The sequence below is a fragment of the Chaetodon trifascialis genome, chromosome 15 (assembly GCF_039877785.1).
Source record: "Chaetodon trifascialis isolate fChaTrf1 chromosome 15, fChaTrf1.hap1, whole genome shotgun sequence".
Lineage (NCBI taxonomy): Eukaryota > Metazoa > Chordata > Actinopteri > Chaetodontiformes > Chaetodontidae > Chaetodon > Chaetodon trifascialis.
Window position 1 is genome coordinate 16,334,518 of NC_092070.1, and position 14,849 is coordinate 16,349,366.

Here is a 14,849-nt window from a genome sequence, read left to right on the forward strand (position 1 = left end):
GAGTCCACCTCCCCCCCATGCACACTCCTTTTGACGTCACCCAGACCAAACTGCTTCTTTATTTTTAGACGCTCCCAAAATTAATTGAATGGTCTTGTTTCGTTGAGTTTCTGCAGTGTTATGTAAGGGGATTACTCTGTTGTTATTGCCTATGCTCTGACCATGTAGGCCACCACACAGAGGAAGGAGGTGGAGACAGAGAGTAGAGGGGACTTGGGGTGGAAGAGGAGGGTAATGTAGTTAAGGTGGTAGTACAGGGCTCCAGAAATAACCCAGCTGTGGGCCTAATTGTACATCTCTCTTGCTCCCTTTTCCCTCTTCAGCTGCATGCCAAGGTCTTTGACCTTATCATCCACCTCACTGGTTCCGGAAGAATCCTTTCCGCCCCCTGTGGCTACCAAAGCCCCGGCCGATACACAGAGCACAGCAGCAGACCATCTTCAGCCTCGGACTAACAGCCAAGCGCCACAACCAGTTAGGAGTGATCCCAGCAGAGCGCCCAAGTGGCTCAAACTGCCAGGTATGTTCTAATCATCCCCGGCGTGGGCCCCGTGGCTCCTTAACAAAGCTTAGCCCGAGGACCCCAGGCCCCTCCGAGAGGCCTGGGGCCTCCAGGAAACCTGCATGTCACAGCAGCATATACAATCAACAGAGCTGCTGCCTCTATATTTGCATTCCCTGCACACATACGCAAAGGCTTTCTGTAAAAATGCGCTTGCACATAAACGCCTGCGATTGTGTTTTGTGTCTGTATTTTTGACAGTGCTTAATGGGTGTGTGTGTTGTGTGTGGAGCATCTAAGAGGAATGCACTCGCCCTGTGTCCCCTGCAGCATTCCTCTATGCTTAGACAGCTCCATGCCCATGAGGGGGCCACAAGGGCCTCTTGTCTCCTGATCACTAATGCGTCACAGCCGCAGATCAAGCACAACATGCATGCAAACGCATACGTGCTCACAAACATCCAAGAACAGATGCGTGCCATCACATATCTATTATATAAATACTCGCAGTCGTGTCATTGAACTGATAAAAAATGTAATTCAGCTTACGGTAGATGAGCCTCTTTGTGGATTAATATTTTCTGTCATCTACCGTCTATGTAATTCTACAAGTGCCTGCATCACAGTAGACCTTATTTGACTTTCCCAGACCTCATACTCTCAACTCAGTGTTTCACCCAGGTTCCAAAAAGAACAAGGTCTGTCGGTTAAAAAGAGCCAAGACGTGCAGCGTTACTAATGAAAATGATGTATATGGCACAGTAAATGTTTTTATGTACACACTCATGATAAAAGTGAATGTTTTATGTGCCCTATAAGCCTGCAAACTTTGATGTAGCTCATACACTTCAGATTTTGCCTGCTTGGATGTTACGGCCCTCTCAGAAAGGCCAGCAGTCAGGGAAATGGGTGTATTATGATCACTTGTCATAGATGGGACCCTAGCTTGGGCCCAAGAAGAAAGGAGCCTTGAGATGACAGAAAGTTGGACAAATGGGAGAATCTGTGTCTTTCTGACAACCATAGACAAGTGAGTAGGGAATTAAGGAGTGAAATCTGACATAATCCTAACAAACCTTCACAGAGACTCTGGAGTCAGACACAGACGACTCCACCCCAAACCACGTTTACTGTTACTCCAGCCTTATCAGACTTCTACAGACTTACAGCCTTCTATTTGTATGTGTAAATTATTCCCATATATGACTAGACATCCCTTAGCTGTATTTTAGCACAATGGTGTCATTTATTTTGAAATAATAACCGCTGATGCAAGTTGTCCAAAGCCCAATCCCAATGATAAAAGAACTCGATGTACAAATCAAAGCTAAAGAAACACATTCCTGGTGCTTCTATGAAATTAGCGTCGACACTGACGGCTACAATCAGGCAGATATCTTCAAGCGGTGATGAGGGCCTTATCCCATGTGCAGCGCTGTCCAAAGACCAGCCAGAAGCCTGGAGACAGATCAGTCTCTGTCTCCTGGGAAAAGCCTCTCACTCCGGAGCTTCTCCAAAGCGTCTGGACTGGCTGTCGACACTCCCTGCCTTTAATGTATGATCAAGAAAAGCTTTAACTCATTACTCTCTTCAACGCCCCTCCCCATTCTTGTCCTAACTGCTTTCGTATGTTTAATAATACTGCCTTCAGATGTAATTTGTTCCACTAAGATGTATAAGGAGAAAAGTTGTACGGTAGTGCACTACTTTGCCAGTAGAGACCTTCCAACAGCTCATATTGTGGAAAAGAAAAAAAGAGATATCCAACAGAATAATAGTTTTTATTTCATCTGCAAGGACTGACAGTTGGAGAACATCCACTTCATCTTTAGTAAACCTCCAGAGAGACTTCATACAACTACATCCAAACCTGCACCTTTGACAAATGGGTTTCTTACCGTGACAATGAGTAAGATGTATTGAACTTTTTGTTTAAGCTAGATCATTTCATATGTGCTAATTAAACCTTAAAGTCTGCCTGCAGCATTTGGTCTGAGTGAGCAGGTTGTGGAATACTGTACTCCTCAAAACTAGGGGGCAGGACTTGCTGCTATGAATGGCAGGAATTAACCCAAAAAATTATTTACTTCACAAAAAGTTTTCTGTGTGTGTGCTAACGGTCGTCTTGGCATCATTAAAGTGGACATCACTCAAGCAAACACACTCCTCCTGAGGGCCTGCTGTGGATGTTACTCCTGGGAAACACAAATCCAGTCCGGGCCCTACTAAAAAGGTGCTGGGTCAAATTCCAGGTGCTGCGTCCTTGAACATCTATCTGAGCCTGGACTTGAGCCGAAGTTGCTTCCAGCTGTATGTGAGCAGCATTTGTAAGCGTAGTGAGTCACCCAAGAGCCACACAAATAAATAGTGTGATGTGTTGTACAGCTATGCTGACTCACAGCAAAGAAACGTTGGTCAAACACACCACCGGTGGAAAACCATCAGAGGCTCTTGGGTTAGAAAACCCCACATTACTCTCCCTCGCGGGCCCAGCTTCCCCCTCTGCTGTGATGAAAGGAGAGAAAGCACCTCTACTACTGCCTCTTTTGTTTATTTACCTTCAGAATTACACCCTGCTCTTCTTGGACCATGTTCCAATGTGTTTTGTTATGTTTCCTTTCAAACAGAATATCTATGCGTGTGGTCTCTGGCCGTGTTTGGCTAACACATGCACACGTTCGTGCACGCACACTCCCATTCAACTTTCCCCCTGTGCCAGAGGTCCCCTTTGCCCTTCCCCCCACCTCTAACTAAACATCGCAGGACAGCAAAAGGGAACTTCAAAGTGGCCGGAGGGGGTACTCCTTTTTTCCTGGCACTTGTCATCATCTAAGGGACTGGCTGCTCCCCTTATTACTCTAATTGCTTCCAACTGCTCCAGGAGGCTTTGATGAAGGGCGCCATGGAGCATGCTGGAAGCACCTGTTGTTGCACAGAAGAGCACAGGTGGGCCTTATTGGTGGTGGCGAGGAGGCGTGCAGACAGCACTGCTGCTTTCCACATAAAATCAAACAACTCCAATAAATACAGAATGAGAATCTTCATGTAATCTCGGATTTAAGTGATAATGAAATTGCAGTTATACAGAAAATATAAACATCAGTAAAACTGAACTTGTGGGTGGAGGCGCTGAAGTTGTAGGATCGAAGCGGGAGCGCACAGGCAGCACTCTGGCTCCATCTTGTGGCATTGCGGTGCTAGAAGTCCAGCAGCTGCATTAGAAAAGACATGGAAGACTCTGAGATTGAGGTTGGAAATCAAACCTTTTGTGCTTTAATAATGTAAAGGTGAGACTCGCCCAATTTACCCTTTTTGTCCACCCAGCATTTTATACAGAAAAGTTGTTCAATCTTGTTTTTAAATCAGCTGAGAAGCATCTCAAAAACCAGACCGTTTCTCTCTCTGCCTGATCTCCAGAAGGAAACTTGATGTTATTTATGTATTTAAATCTACACCTGTGGGCACTGAATATCTTTCATATTGATTGGTTCGAGTTGAGCATGAGCCATGAGAGAATTCTGGCATACATATTGAAATTTGTACAATAATTAAAACACTAAATCTCGAAAACTTTATCAAAATGTAAAGAATACTGAAACAAAAAACAATCAACACAGGGTTAGTGATCACTTGAAAGGCCCTTTACTTGTTCTTATGATTAGCAGCAAGTGAAATATTGTGTAAACAAGCCTATTAGCTGCACAGGTAACCAAATAATCTAAAGGATCCAGTGTTCACAGAAGCAATTCAGGAGGCAAACAAGAAGGGTACAGTCTCCTGAAATGCCTTGCTAGTCTTACATTACATTAGATAGATTATAGAGATTACACAAGACACTGGAGCAGCCTTTGCACTACATGATTATAACGTATGGCTCTTGAATAAAACCCCAATTTTATTGAGCTACGCACCAGCTGAGGTAGGATCTTTTCAAAGTGCTCGATGTCTACCTGGTCACAGTCCTCAGATTCAGCTTGTTTCTGTGATCTCACAGCAGCCTCTGGAAAAATGAGACAACAGATTGAGACTTTCACCATCAGGTAATCTGAGCACAGCTGTAGCACACAGAGCTCCTTACCTTGGACAAACACTTTGAGCATCTCTGCCATGAGCAGCACAGCATCACCGCTTACTGTAACAGAGAGAGCTTTGTTGAGCCACCGAATCACTAATAAAACACAAAAAGTTTTCGGGGACGTCGCTTAAATCAAGACGATATTTATCCAACTCACGTCTGGTTTTGTCCTCCTTGAAGAAACTCGACAAGAGTTTACTTACTGTGTCCTGTAAATAAGGAGAGTAGACATCATTGTAACTGAACAATGGACGTGACAGTCCTCAAAAGACGTCTCTTGGTTTTCCTGATAACATATCACAGCTTTTATCCCGCAACCTGTTTATGCGTTCTCCTACGTGGCTTCCTAATACCAAACTGCCTTTGGAAAACCGTCGATTTAATGTGTTCGACTATATCGCGAAAGTAACTGATGTTATCCAAGAATAATGACTGCAGGACACTTTCTTTGAATCACTCTCCCATTCGGCGTACATATACTGTTAATTCACCGAATAATATCTGAGTAAAGTTTAATAGCCAGACATACAAATCTGGAGCTATTTATGTGCTCTGTTAGCGTGAATACTCAATAAAATTAAAGAAATGCATTTCGGCGAAACAGAGGTTTTAATGTACTCACAGGGGAACTGAGCAAGTGTGTAAAATGAGAGTCATGGGAGTGATATTCTTGCTCCTACCTTTTTGAAACCTATTTCCTCGTCTTTCTCCGCCATGTTTTTGACGCTGTGTGAGAAACTTGGCGCTCTGCATAAGGATTGGTCACTGGAATCTGACGTCATTGGTACGTCAGACCCTCCGTATATGGGGAACAAAATTAAACAGCAAAGATTTTGGCTTTAATTTGAAATTTTTTTATTTCTTTTTTTTTGAACTGAACATTAGGAAAAAAGAAATGTTTTCCTACATATAGTTTTCTAAGAAATCCATTACATGCTGGCAGTCCGGGACTGAAGGGCTGCTTAAGCCCCCTAATGTCACATTCAGGTGGTTGCATGGGTTGTCCATAATCAATGTCAGCCTGGCTAACATCATCCTCTCACACTATATTTATAAGATCCACTACATTTAGTTGATTTATTTTATAGTTCAAAACAAACACACAGAAAATCATGCAGTCTCTCCCTTGCTCTGGTAAAAAAAAAACATGTCCCTTCCTAGTGCATCCCCTGACTTACACCCCCTCCCACTAATCCCACTCAACAAGTGCTTGGGATGGAGCTTAGTGCCCCCTAGTATCTACAAAAGGAACATACAATAAAGAAATAATCAAATTATCAAAATAGCTCCTACAAATATTTTCCATGGGCCTATGCAGTTAATGTTTAACGTGACTCTCCCATCTTTTTTAAGAGGTCACATGGGAGGAAGGAATGACCTGCAAGCAAAAACAAAACTGAAGCTGTCACTCATTCCTTTTAAATGCATTTTTTTTCTCAGCGTTTTGTATAATTTATTAAGTAGAAATCATGTTGCATTCATCAACACTGGCTACGCAAAGACAGCCAACACCTAATCTATATTTTGACTACAACAAAATTAAACAAAAATAGGTAAAAAGTATGCATACATACACATATAACATACTCATATTATGTACATACAAGCAGGTGGAAAAATAGACATGTATGTATATGTATGTAAAAAGCAACAATCCACAACCAAAAGCAATGCTTATACAAGTCAACTGTTTCTGTAAATAAACCACACATAGGATCGAATACAACTTTATTAGACACTCAAGAAGACACTTGAATTTGAGAGCATTTATTTATATTCTTGTGTTTTCAGTCTTCAAGGTTAGAGAATTTTTTCACCCTGCAGCCCATTTTTATGAGAAACTTTAGTTTACAATCTCTGAGTTAATGAACACATACATTTTGGATGTTAAACTCAAAGACGTTACACAGTATTTGTTTATTCACACTCATCATCTAACCACTGAGCATCTTCCAGTATGTAGCCCAAACCCATCGAACGCCGCAGGGGAGGCTTAGCAGCGATTGCACTGGCCTCCTCCCCCTCTGAATCTTCATCCAACTGAAAGCCAGATATTTGCAGTCAGCGGATGATGACACAAACAGCAAATGCGCACTTTGAGAATCAAACACTGCTCCTAAAGGTTACAGGATTCTATTATTATGGCCATTACAAGAACAGGCATATAACCAGCTGACGTGGACTCACCTTTGGGCTAACAACTCGCTTCACTACCACATCGCCTCCAATATCATGAGGACCAGCCCAGTCTGCTCTGTCTGCTTCATCGCCTGTAGAAAACCTCACATAGGCCATTGCCTTGTTTTCCGCCATGTACGGGCTCCTCTTAATCTGGGAGCCAATTCAACAGATAAAGGGAATTTGTTAATTGGGTGACAAAATCTCCCATATAGTTTAACACATTAAACAAAATTATATTAGCAAAGGCACTAATAAAGAAGTCTTTTTTCAGTCTTTACCTTACATGCCGTGACGGTGCCCCAATCTCTAAAGTAAGCTCGTAGATATCCTTCATTTATGTAGGGATTCAGCTCCCTTATAATCAGTCCATGTTCCTGTTAAATGAGAGAAAATCATGAGCTTCATGGCATATTGTAGCTTTGCTCAAAAAGATTCAAATTAAGCTATTCTCCCTGTAAATATATAGGAATGAGGGAAATGGTTTACCAGTTCATAATGTTCAGCAAAAGCATCTATGTATTTCCTTGGAAGATAGATGTACACTCTTTTTTTAGATGCTGTCTTCACTTCCATGTTATCTGGAGTCATAAGTGGAAATATGTCACATCAGGAGCATGATCAGATTATCTTAGCAGATGAGGCATGAAATCAAAGAACGCTGTTACTCACCAGAGCTCATTACTGAGATGCTTGTCAAGTCGTTATCGAAGCAGGCCAACTCAAAATACAGACTAACCTGCTGTGGAGCAGGCTCATATAGACTCGCAGACAAAATCTCCTCCTACTGCAGGTCTTATTTTGAAGTTATATACACGAGTTTGAACGGCTGCTCAGAAAGTTACCCAACTTGTTCAGCAGCAAAAGGGCACATTTTAAGGTCAAGGTCATTTGCCATCAGGGAATTGCTGACATTATTGAGCACTGGGTAATGGGGCTGCAGCCTTAATAACAAGCCTTCTGATGTGTGACGTTTCCTGGCGGTGTGCAGCGACAAGTCCATCAAGTTTTAGGTGGTCAGACAAGTAAAATGTTTAGTTTTTGTTCTTTAATTTTATGCTTTTGTCTGTATTTCTTATATGGGTCTCCAATGAAGTGAACAGAATATACAGCACTTCTGAGTGTGCACATTTATGCTTTTTAGGAATTTGCAAAAACATAACAGAGTTTGGGCCATTCACACATCAGAAACAAGGGTTTACAGATCAGGACACAATTGGTATTTGTAAAATTTGCCAAAAGCACATAAAGAGGGTTCAAATGATACAGCAGACATGCTCAAGCACATTTATTTTGTCTTTTCTTACACAATCAAGATCATTATTCATAAACAAACATAAACACACATGTAAAAAAATATACATCCTGACATATGATATGAGCTCTGTGCATAAGCCTCACTGAACAATATGCACCATGTCTGAAAATAACACTTTACTGCTACTCGTTATTCGTTTGAACTCATCGTAGCTCGTGGCTGTCATTCCTGATGATGTTGATAACCATCTCAGCACAGCAGAGATAATATCAAAGAGAAGATGCCTCAATATTGCTGCTGTGAAAGTTGTTCAGCCACATGGAAGGAAAGGGGAACACGTTTTTTATAGGAGACACACAAACACATTTCCTGATTATGGTTGCAGTCATTGAAACAGTGAGCAAACAAGCAGGATATGCAGTGTTGAGACTACCCACCTTATCTAAGAGGGGAAACCATGTTACTCTGCTCATAGATGGCTTGTAGTTTGCTGATGAGGAACTTTTTGTCTTTGCCCTCCTGTATAAAAGAGAAAAAATATACAAGATACATAAAGGCCAATAACAACAGCGTATGTGTCAGTTAGTTGTAGCCATGCTAGTGGAACGGCTTTGTGGGAGGCAATAACAGTCTATTGGTCGGTCGGTCCACCACTTGGTCCAGATTGGAATATCTTAACAATTATTTGAGGGATTTCTATGAAATCTGGTGCAGACATTCGTGGTGGCGAGAGAAAGAATTCAAATTACTTTGCTGATCTTGTGGCATTTCCTCTAGTGCCACCAGCAGATTGAGGTGAAATATCTTATCTACTTGACCGATCGCTCAATATTCCTTTTAGCGTCATCATCAAGTCAAAATATAAATTTGTAAAAACTGGTTTGCGAACACCAGCATGTTAGCATTGTCACTGTGAGCATGTTAGAATTTAGCGTCCTCGCAGAACCACTCGCGTGGCTGCAGGCTTGTTTAGAAAAAAAATGTAATTCTGCTTACATTTTCAATTTGCTTTTCCAACTGACTGATGATTCTCCTTTGGCCATCAACAACCTGAGTGTGACAGTAGATCACCACTCTGAAAAAAAAAAGAAAGAATAAGAAATAAACAGGATTCAGGTGGAGAAACTCACAAATATTTCAAGTAACTGTGTTAACAGCATTGCCACCACAGAAGACAAAAAAAAAATTACATAGGAAGCATAGCATCAGATAAATGATTGTACAAACAGTTCCTGTCTGTCATTGGGTTGCCACTTACAAAAAGACTCCAGTGGCGAGGAATAAGAACAATGGCTTCTCCACCAGAGAGTTGTAGGCCCAGCTGAGCCAAGACAGGATTGGGTGGGCGTTCTCCAGCTCTCGGGCCCACAGCTGCCCTGACTGAAACATTGTGGTGAGATTCCTAAAAGGGCCGCACCCTGACGAGGGTTTAATCCTGTGGACGACAGACAGCGTAGTCTGCGAGTATTTGAACAGTAACACCTTTTCAACTATTCCAAATGCACTGCATGTAAAGGTGACAGAAATGATTGAGGTGAGCTACGGTTACGGTCAACAAATCCCATCAAAAAAAAAACAACAAAGCATGAGCTCATCTCACAATACTTCGTCACTTCCCTGCCTAGTCTATGGCACTAAGCCCCAAGCCCATTTATTTCTCCTGAAGACAAACAAGACATATCAAAATCTGACTGCCAGCACAAATAAATCTGATATCCATTAAGTTATTATTTGTTTAATCTGCACAAAAGAGGCAGTCATGGGTCACACTACTGGCCAGCCAACTGGCCAAGAAATAATCTGGCACAGGGCGGCACCGTGCGCGTGCCTCACAGCAAGAAGGTCGCCGGTTCGATCCCCAGGTCGGGCAGGGCCTTTCTGTGTGAAGTTTGCATGTTCTTCCCGTGCATGCATGGGTTCTCTCCGGCTTCCTCCCAACACAAATACATGCTCATTAGGTTAATTGGTGACTCTTAATTGTCCTTAGGTGTGAGCGTGAGCGTGCTTCATGAGTGGAATCAGCCTTCTCATCTAATAGTGAGAAGCAATATAGTCTGGCACTGTAGTCTTAAGCGAAGGTTCGAACAGGAATTCATTCTGCTGTGTTTGGGGACTACTTTCAGCTGCGGATTAATACACATTACTGAATATCACAGCACCGGAATGAAACATGCGGCTACAACCCCTACACCCCTCACTCAGTATGGATGCCAGCACCCTCAAATTGAAACCAAAATGTGACTCTAACCTCAAAGTCATTGTTTTATTTTAAATCTAGTATAGCACATTAAATGTTCTTGGAACAACAGTGTTTGACACTTGACTTTTAGAAAGCTATGCTGTCAAGGTTGTGGAATTCACATATGCCTTTTGGGATGAAAACTGCTTGAGAGCATCACTGTCACTGAGAGTGAACATTTTTTGCTGCACTCACGTCCAGATTGTATAAGTGACAGACACGGCAGCACCAAGAAATGAGGGGAAGCACAAAAGAAAGATGAAGAGCGTTGTCATCTGGCTGGCCCTCCAGGGCTTTCTGGAGGCCTGGCAGTTGAGCAATAAGCTGTTCTGGGGAGAAACCAGAGGAAGAATGTGAAGTTTGTCATGCAAATCAGAGTAGACACACTGCATGATGTTGAAACAATACATGCTGTACCAACCTTCTTCATATAGAATAGCACAAACAGTTTTAAGAGCTGGACTGCAGGAAGCAGAGGAGCAAACAGCACCCCGAGCCTGGGAAGAAGAACAAAGACCTTCACTGATGTTTAATTCCCTTTTTTTTGTTGAATATACGATGGGTTTCAAGGATGTGGTGCAATGTTGTGACATTACCAAGTAAGAGTTTGTCCATATATGAGCTCCAGCACATTACGAGCAATGTCAAACACTGGCTTCCTGTCCCTTTTCAGCACTTGCTTGGAAAAGACCCTAGAGGGAAGATGCTGTATGGTTTCACAAATGGCACACAACAGAATCAAAGCTACATGATTCATGGATGGAGCGCCAACTTGCCTCCACAGGAACTCCCCCAAGAACGTGTAAAGCACTGTGAAGACAAAGTCCATCACGAGCAAGCGATACAGCTCTTGCCCCACAAAGCTCTCCCAGCACTGTCAACAATAAAAACACAAATGTAAAGAATCCACAAGTTGATTACGCCTCCATTGTGTCTACAGGGCAATTTACCAAGAATGAAACATTGCATAATTTAGCGGCGCGCCACAAACTATAATTATGACTATTTCAAGGAAGATGCTTGTAACCTGTAAACCCCGACTCTCTGGCTCCACAGCAATTCTGCCCAGCCAGCGGAAACACAGCATTCCAACAACACTGACCTTCAGCAGCAGGTTTCTGAGAAAACAATAATCAGATTTTCTGTTTGACGGCCACAATGATAGCTAAAAAGTCACATTTCAGAGAAAAAGGGGGAAGATCTGTTATTGCCACATGAATCCTCCTCCACTCAACAGTGTAGTGGATGATGGATCACTTGGATGTTGGACCCTCACTGTGTGTGCAGAGTTCAATGCTCGAAGACTGTTTTCATCGCAACCAGCTTGGACGCAGTCGCGGTTCAATACTTAAACTGGTGTGATGTGGAAACCTGAACCCTCCAGTGCCACAATGGAGACATCTGAGAATGGACAGTGAATGGCAGTTCAACAAGAGAGATGTAATCTGAAGGTTTTTCAGTGGAGGTGTTGTTGAACAGTATTTGTCTTGTTTTTAGGATTGATTTTGGTTGGTGTACAAAGGAAACAAACTACAGTAAGACTTCACAGAATGAAACTGATGAAGAATAACCTGGAAGTTGGAATTTCTCCCGACTGAATCTGAGGAACGTCCCTCAGTCGAATGATACTGGGTCCCTTTGACTCGTGACTTAGATCTCAACAGCCAAATATATCAAAATGTGAATTTTCAGCTGGTGAAACAAAGCTTTCAAATTTATTAGAAGGTCATGAAAGCTCCAGATTTAAAAGACAGAGCAAATAAACTGTAAGAGACTAAAATGGTTTTCCAACTTTTTAATGTGCTCATTATTCATTTTTAATCTATAGTTATTTATCTGTTGCCTACTGTCAGCTCATTTAAATCAGGGTTGAAAACATTATTATTTGCTACAGCTTTTACTTAAAATATATCAGCTCAATGATTTTAATCATTCTAAATGCTCAATTATTGTCTTTTACTGGCTTCTGTTTTTAAATTTTTCTTTAAATGTAATTTATTTTTATTTTTCTATTCTCTTCTAATTTCTTTCTTTCTTTCTTTCTTTCTTTCTTTCTTTCTTTCTTTCTTTCTTTCTTTCTTTGAAATGTATGATTTTAATGTATTTTTATGCTTCTGTAGAGCACTTTGAATTGCCTGGTGTATGAATTGTGCTATATAAATAAATTTCCCTTGCCTTGCCTACAAAGAAAATGGGAAACTCTTCTCTGGAAATGAAATAATTCCAGAAAACATGTATACAGATCATGCACTAAAACAAGTGTCACAGCTCACTGAATGTTCTCACTATCTGTGATATGTAAGTGATGTTTCTCAGTAAATAATGGGATTAGCTTGCCCTCTGCTGTCACTAGTCTAGCTGTGCATGCTGTCGTTGTATGTGCATCAGCTCTGTTTAGAGATCAGCATGGTTTCACAGTTCTTCTCACCTGAAGATGGAGACATAGACTTGAACGCCGGGTGACTCGTGATTCTCTATCCAAGCACACAGGTTGAAGAGGCCAGGGAGCAGCAGGTTAATGCCTGACACCACTGCAGACATGAGCAGCAGCTCAGTCTCTTTGAAAGGACTCTGCTTCATGGCAGTCTGTGAAGGAATGGACGAATGACAGTGAGGGCCTTTTTCAGCGCGGCTGCATCGCATTGCAATAATTGGTTGAATATGACATCATAAATGCTTTTAGTTCCCTTTGCTTTTCCTGCTACGAGGAGTAAAAATGTCTGCCGTGGAGAAGGCCGATCTTGCTCTACACAGCAGGTGACTCTGTTGTGTCTCTGGCAGCTTGTGGGCAAAGTTCAACTTGCATATTACATTTGTACATATCACACAAAACATGCATGAAAAGAAAACTGCAGTTCATGTTTCTGATAATGTACTGTGAGTGAATTCTCAGAAATACTACCGCAGTTTCTTCAGTATTGTTACCATGTCTGATATTTGCACGTCAGGATTTTTCCACAGGGGGTCTCAACAGGGAGTTGACAACAATATTGGAAAACAGTGCATTACAGATACTAATCCTCCAAAAACTGGATAGAGATCATTTTCGGTGATTCTTCCACATTGTAATTTTGTAAAACACCAGCAGAGAAACTAAAGAGTGTAAAGCATCTGGCAGGAACAACAAAGCAGAAGTAGATAAAACGTGGTGGGAAGGTGTTTTCTGGTCGCAGTTATTTTTGCAGCAGTCTTGAGGAAATGCAGCACTGCGCACTGCTGCTCAGACGTGCATGAAATCTGTCATGTGTGGCTGCACAGCAGTCGATGCAGCTTCCTCTCACCTCTGACAGGTGGTGGACTGCCATGGCGGCCAAGCATATGCTGGCCAGACACATGGCCCACGTCGTCAGATGCACCATGAGGCGGCAGAGTCGCTGCATGCAGCTCTTTTTATCTTCTCCGCTGATCATCTCAGACAGAAGCTCCTGTTGGAAAAACAGTGCTCATAGCATGAGCTGGCTACATTTAAATGATCTTTACAATGTGATGAAACTGTGATCGCCCACTTGTGTCTGTCAGCTGCCATTGATTATATTTAGAAGAGATATTTAAAAATCCTTTCTTCAGAAGGCAATGGCTTTTAGGTGTCTTTATTTTAACCCCATCAGTCGACATCACTGAAAATCAACATATGAATACGGCAAACTGGTTGTGTCCCATTCTGGTCAATGGTGTTAGAGACTGTGAAGAGTTTTTATTAATACTGTGTTAGTAATCAAACTTTTGTTTGACTTGATTAATTCTCTCCTGTGTTATTTATTAGTTATGATGATGCTGTTGTGAGCTCATAGCTGCTGTCAGTTTTGTAACGTTTCTTTATTTCTAATTTAAAATCTTCATTTTCACAGTCGTGGTTATTCTGCAAAGAACCATCCTACGTTTGAGGGTAGTGACAGACGGTGAGACACTGATAAATGGAAGTAACACAAAAAACTGTCACATTCATCGTTAAGCTTCCTCAGTGTAAACCAGCAACGCAAAAACCAAGACAGTGTGACTCAAGCATCTGCTTTACATGCAGTGTTTGTTGTTTGTCTTAAACGGTTCACACTGATGTGTGAAAATGAAACATAGAATCATCTACTTGGCTGTATTTATGTCAAGAGTGAGTTTCCCACCAAGTCTATGACATTCAAATGGTTGCGTTACTTTGAGTTGAGTGCTGATTTTCTCAGACTGAAGTCTGATGGACATCTTCTTGCTGACTTTAAAGTCCCAGGAGCAGAAAACTTTCACCGCCAGATTCCCATTTGACTTGAGGACACGAAAGCTTCTCCCAAAGGACTTGGACATGCTGCAGGAGGAGAAATAGCATGAAAGAAGATACACGCCACAGATGAGCTAAAAGAAAATGAATGCAAACGTAGTTCACTCATTGTCAAACCTGTACACAAGGATGATGCAGATGGTGAAGAAGGCCATGGCGATGGTGAAGAAATAGGCTGCAGGTATGCTGTATGGCATTATGTGGGGCTTGTGGATGTCACAGACCGGCAGATCAGATGACTCAGCGGTGGAGCTGTGACTCGAGTCAGCAGCTCGACAAGTTTTGATGATGGTGTTGGTGTAGTAGCCGTAAAACATCACACTCTGAGAG

The 14,849-nt window shown here is 42.0% G+C and overlaps 2 protein-coding genes across 3 annotated transcripts in view; both read right to left on the bottom strand.

The window, feature by feature from the left end:
• Positions 1 to 2,265: 2,265 nt before the first annotated feature.
• cenpx (centromere protein X) lies at positions 2,266 to 5,303 on the bottom strand. Of its 2 annotated transcripts, XM_070981360.1 has the most exons (5): positions 5,258 to 5,303; positions 4,735 to 4,786; positions 4,581 to 4,634; positions 4,414 to 4,502; positions 2,266 to 3,714 (listed from the first exon to the last, which is right to left on the bottom strand). In XM_070981360.1, the coding sequence occupies exons 1-5, from the start codon at positions 5,291 to 5,293 to the stop codon at positions 3,700 to 3,702; spliced, it is 246 nt and encodes an 81-aa protein (XP_070837461.1). In that variant the 5' UTR covers positions 5,294 to 5,303; the 3' UTR covers positions 2,266 to 3,699. The 2 variants fall into 2 exon arrangements, with proteins under 2 accessions (XP_070837461.1, XP_070837460.1); XM_070981359.1 differs by having other exon boundaries at positions 4,414 to 4,634.
• Positions 5,304 to 8,451: 3,148 nt separating this feature from the next.
• LOC139344136 (transmembrane channel-like protein 6) overlaps positions 8,452 to 14,849 on the bottom strand; it is an 8,132-nt gene continuing 1,734 nt past the window's right edge. Inside the window, exons 8-20 of the mRNA XM_070982086.1 lie at positions 14,810 to 14,849; positions 14,637 to 14,719; positions 14,402 to 14,546; positions 13,534 to 13,677; positions 12,681 to 12,838; positions 11,280 to 11,370; positions 11,029 to 11,126; positions 10,849 to 10,944; positions 10,674 to 10,749; positions 10,448 to 10,581; positions 9,272 to 9,448; positions 9,010 to 9,088; positions 8,452 to 8,532 (exon numbers count right to left, since the gene is read on the bottom strand). The exon at positions 14,810 to 14,849 is cut by the window's right edge and continues 8 nt beyond it. Of these exons, the coding sequence (XP_070838187.1) occupies positions 8,452 to 8,532; positions 9,010 to 9,088; positions 9,272 to 9,448; positions 10,448 to 10,581; positions 10,674 to 10,749; positions 10,849 to 10,944; positions 11,029 to 11,126; positions 11,280 to 11,370; positions 12,681 to 12,838; positions 13,534 to 13,677; positions 14,402 to 14,546; positions 14,637 to 14,719; positions 14,810 to 14,849 (1,402 nt within the window). The remainder of the gene's footprint in view (positions 8,533 to 9,009; positions 9,089 to 9,271; positions 9,449 to 10,447; positions 10,582 to 10,673; positions 10,750 to 10,848; positions 10,945 to 11,028; positions 11,127 to 11,279; positions 11,371 to 12,680; positions 12,839 to 13,533; positions 13,678 to 14,401; positions 14,547 to 14,636; positions 14,720 to 14,809) is intronic.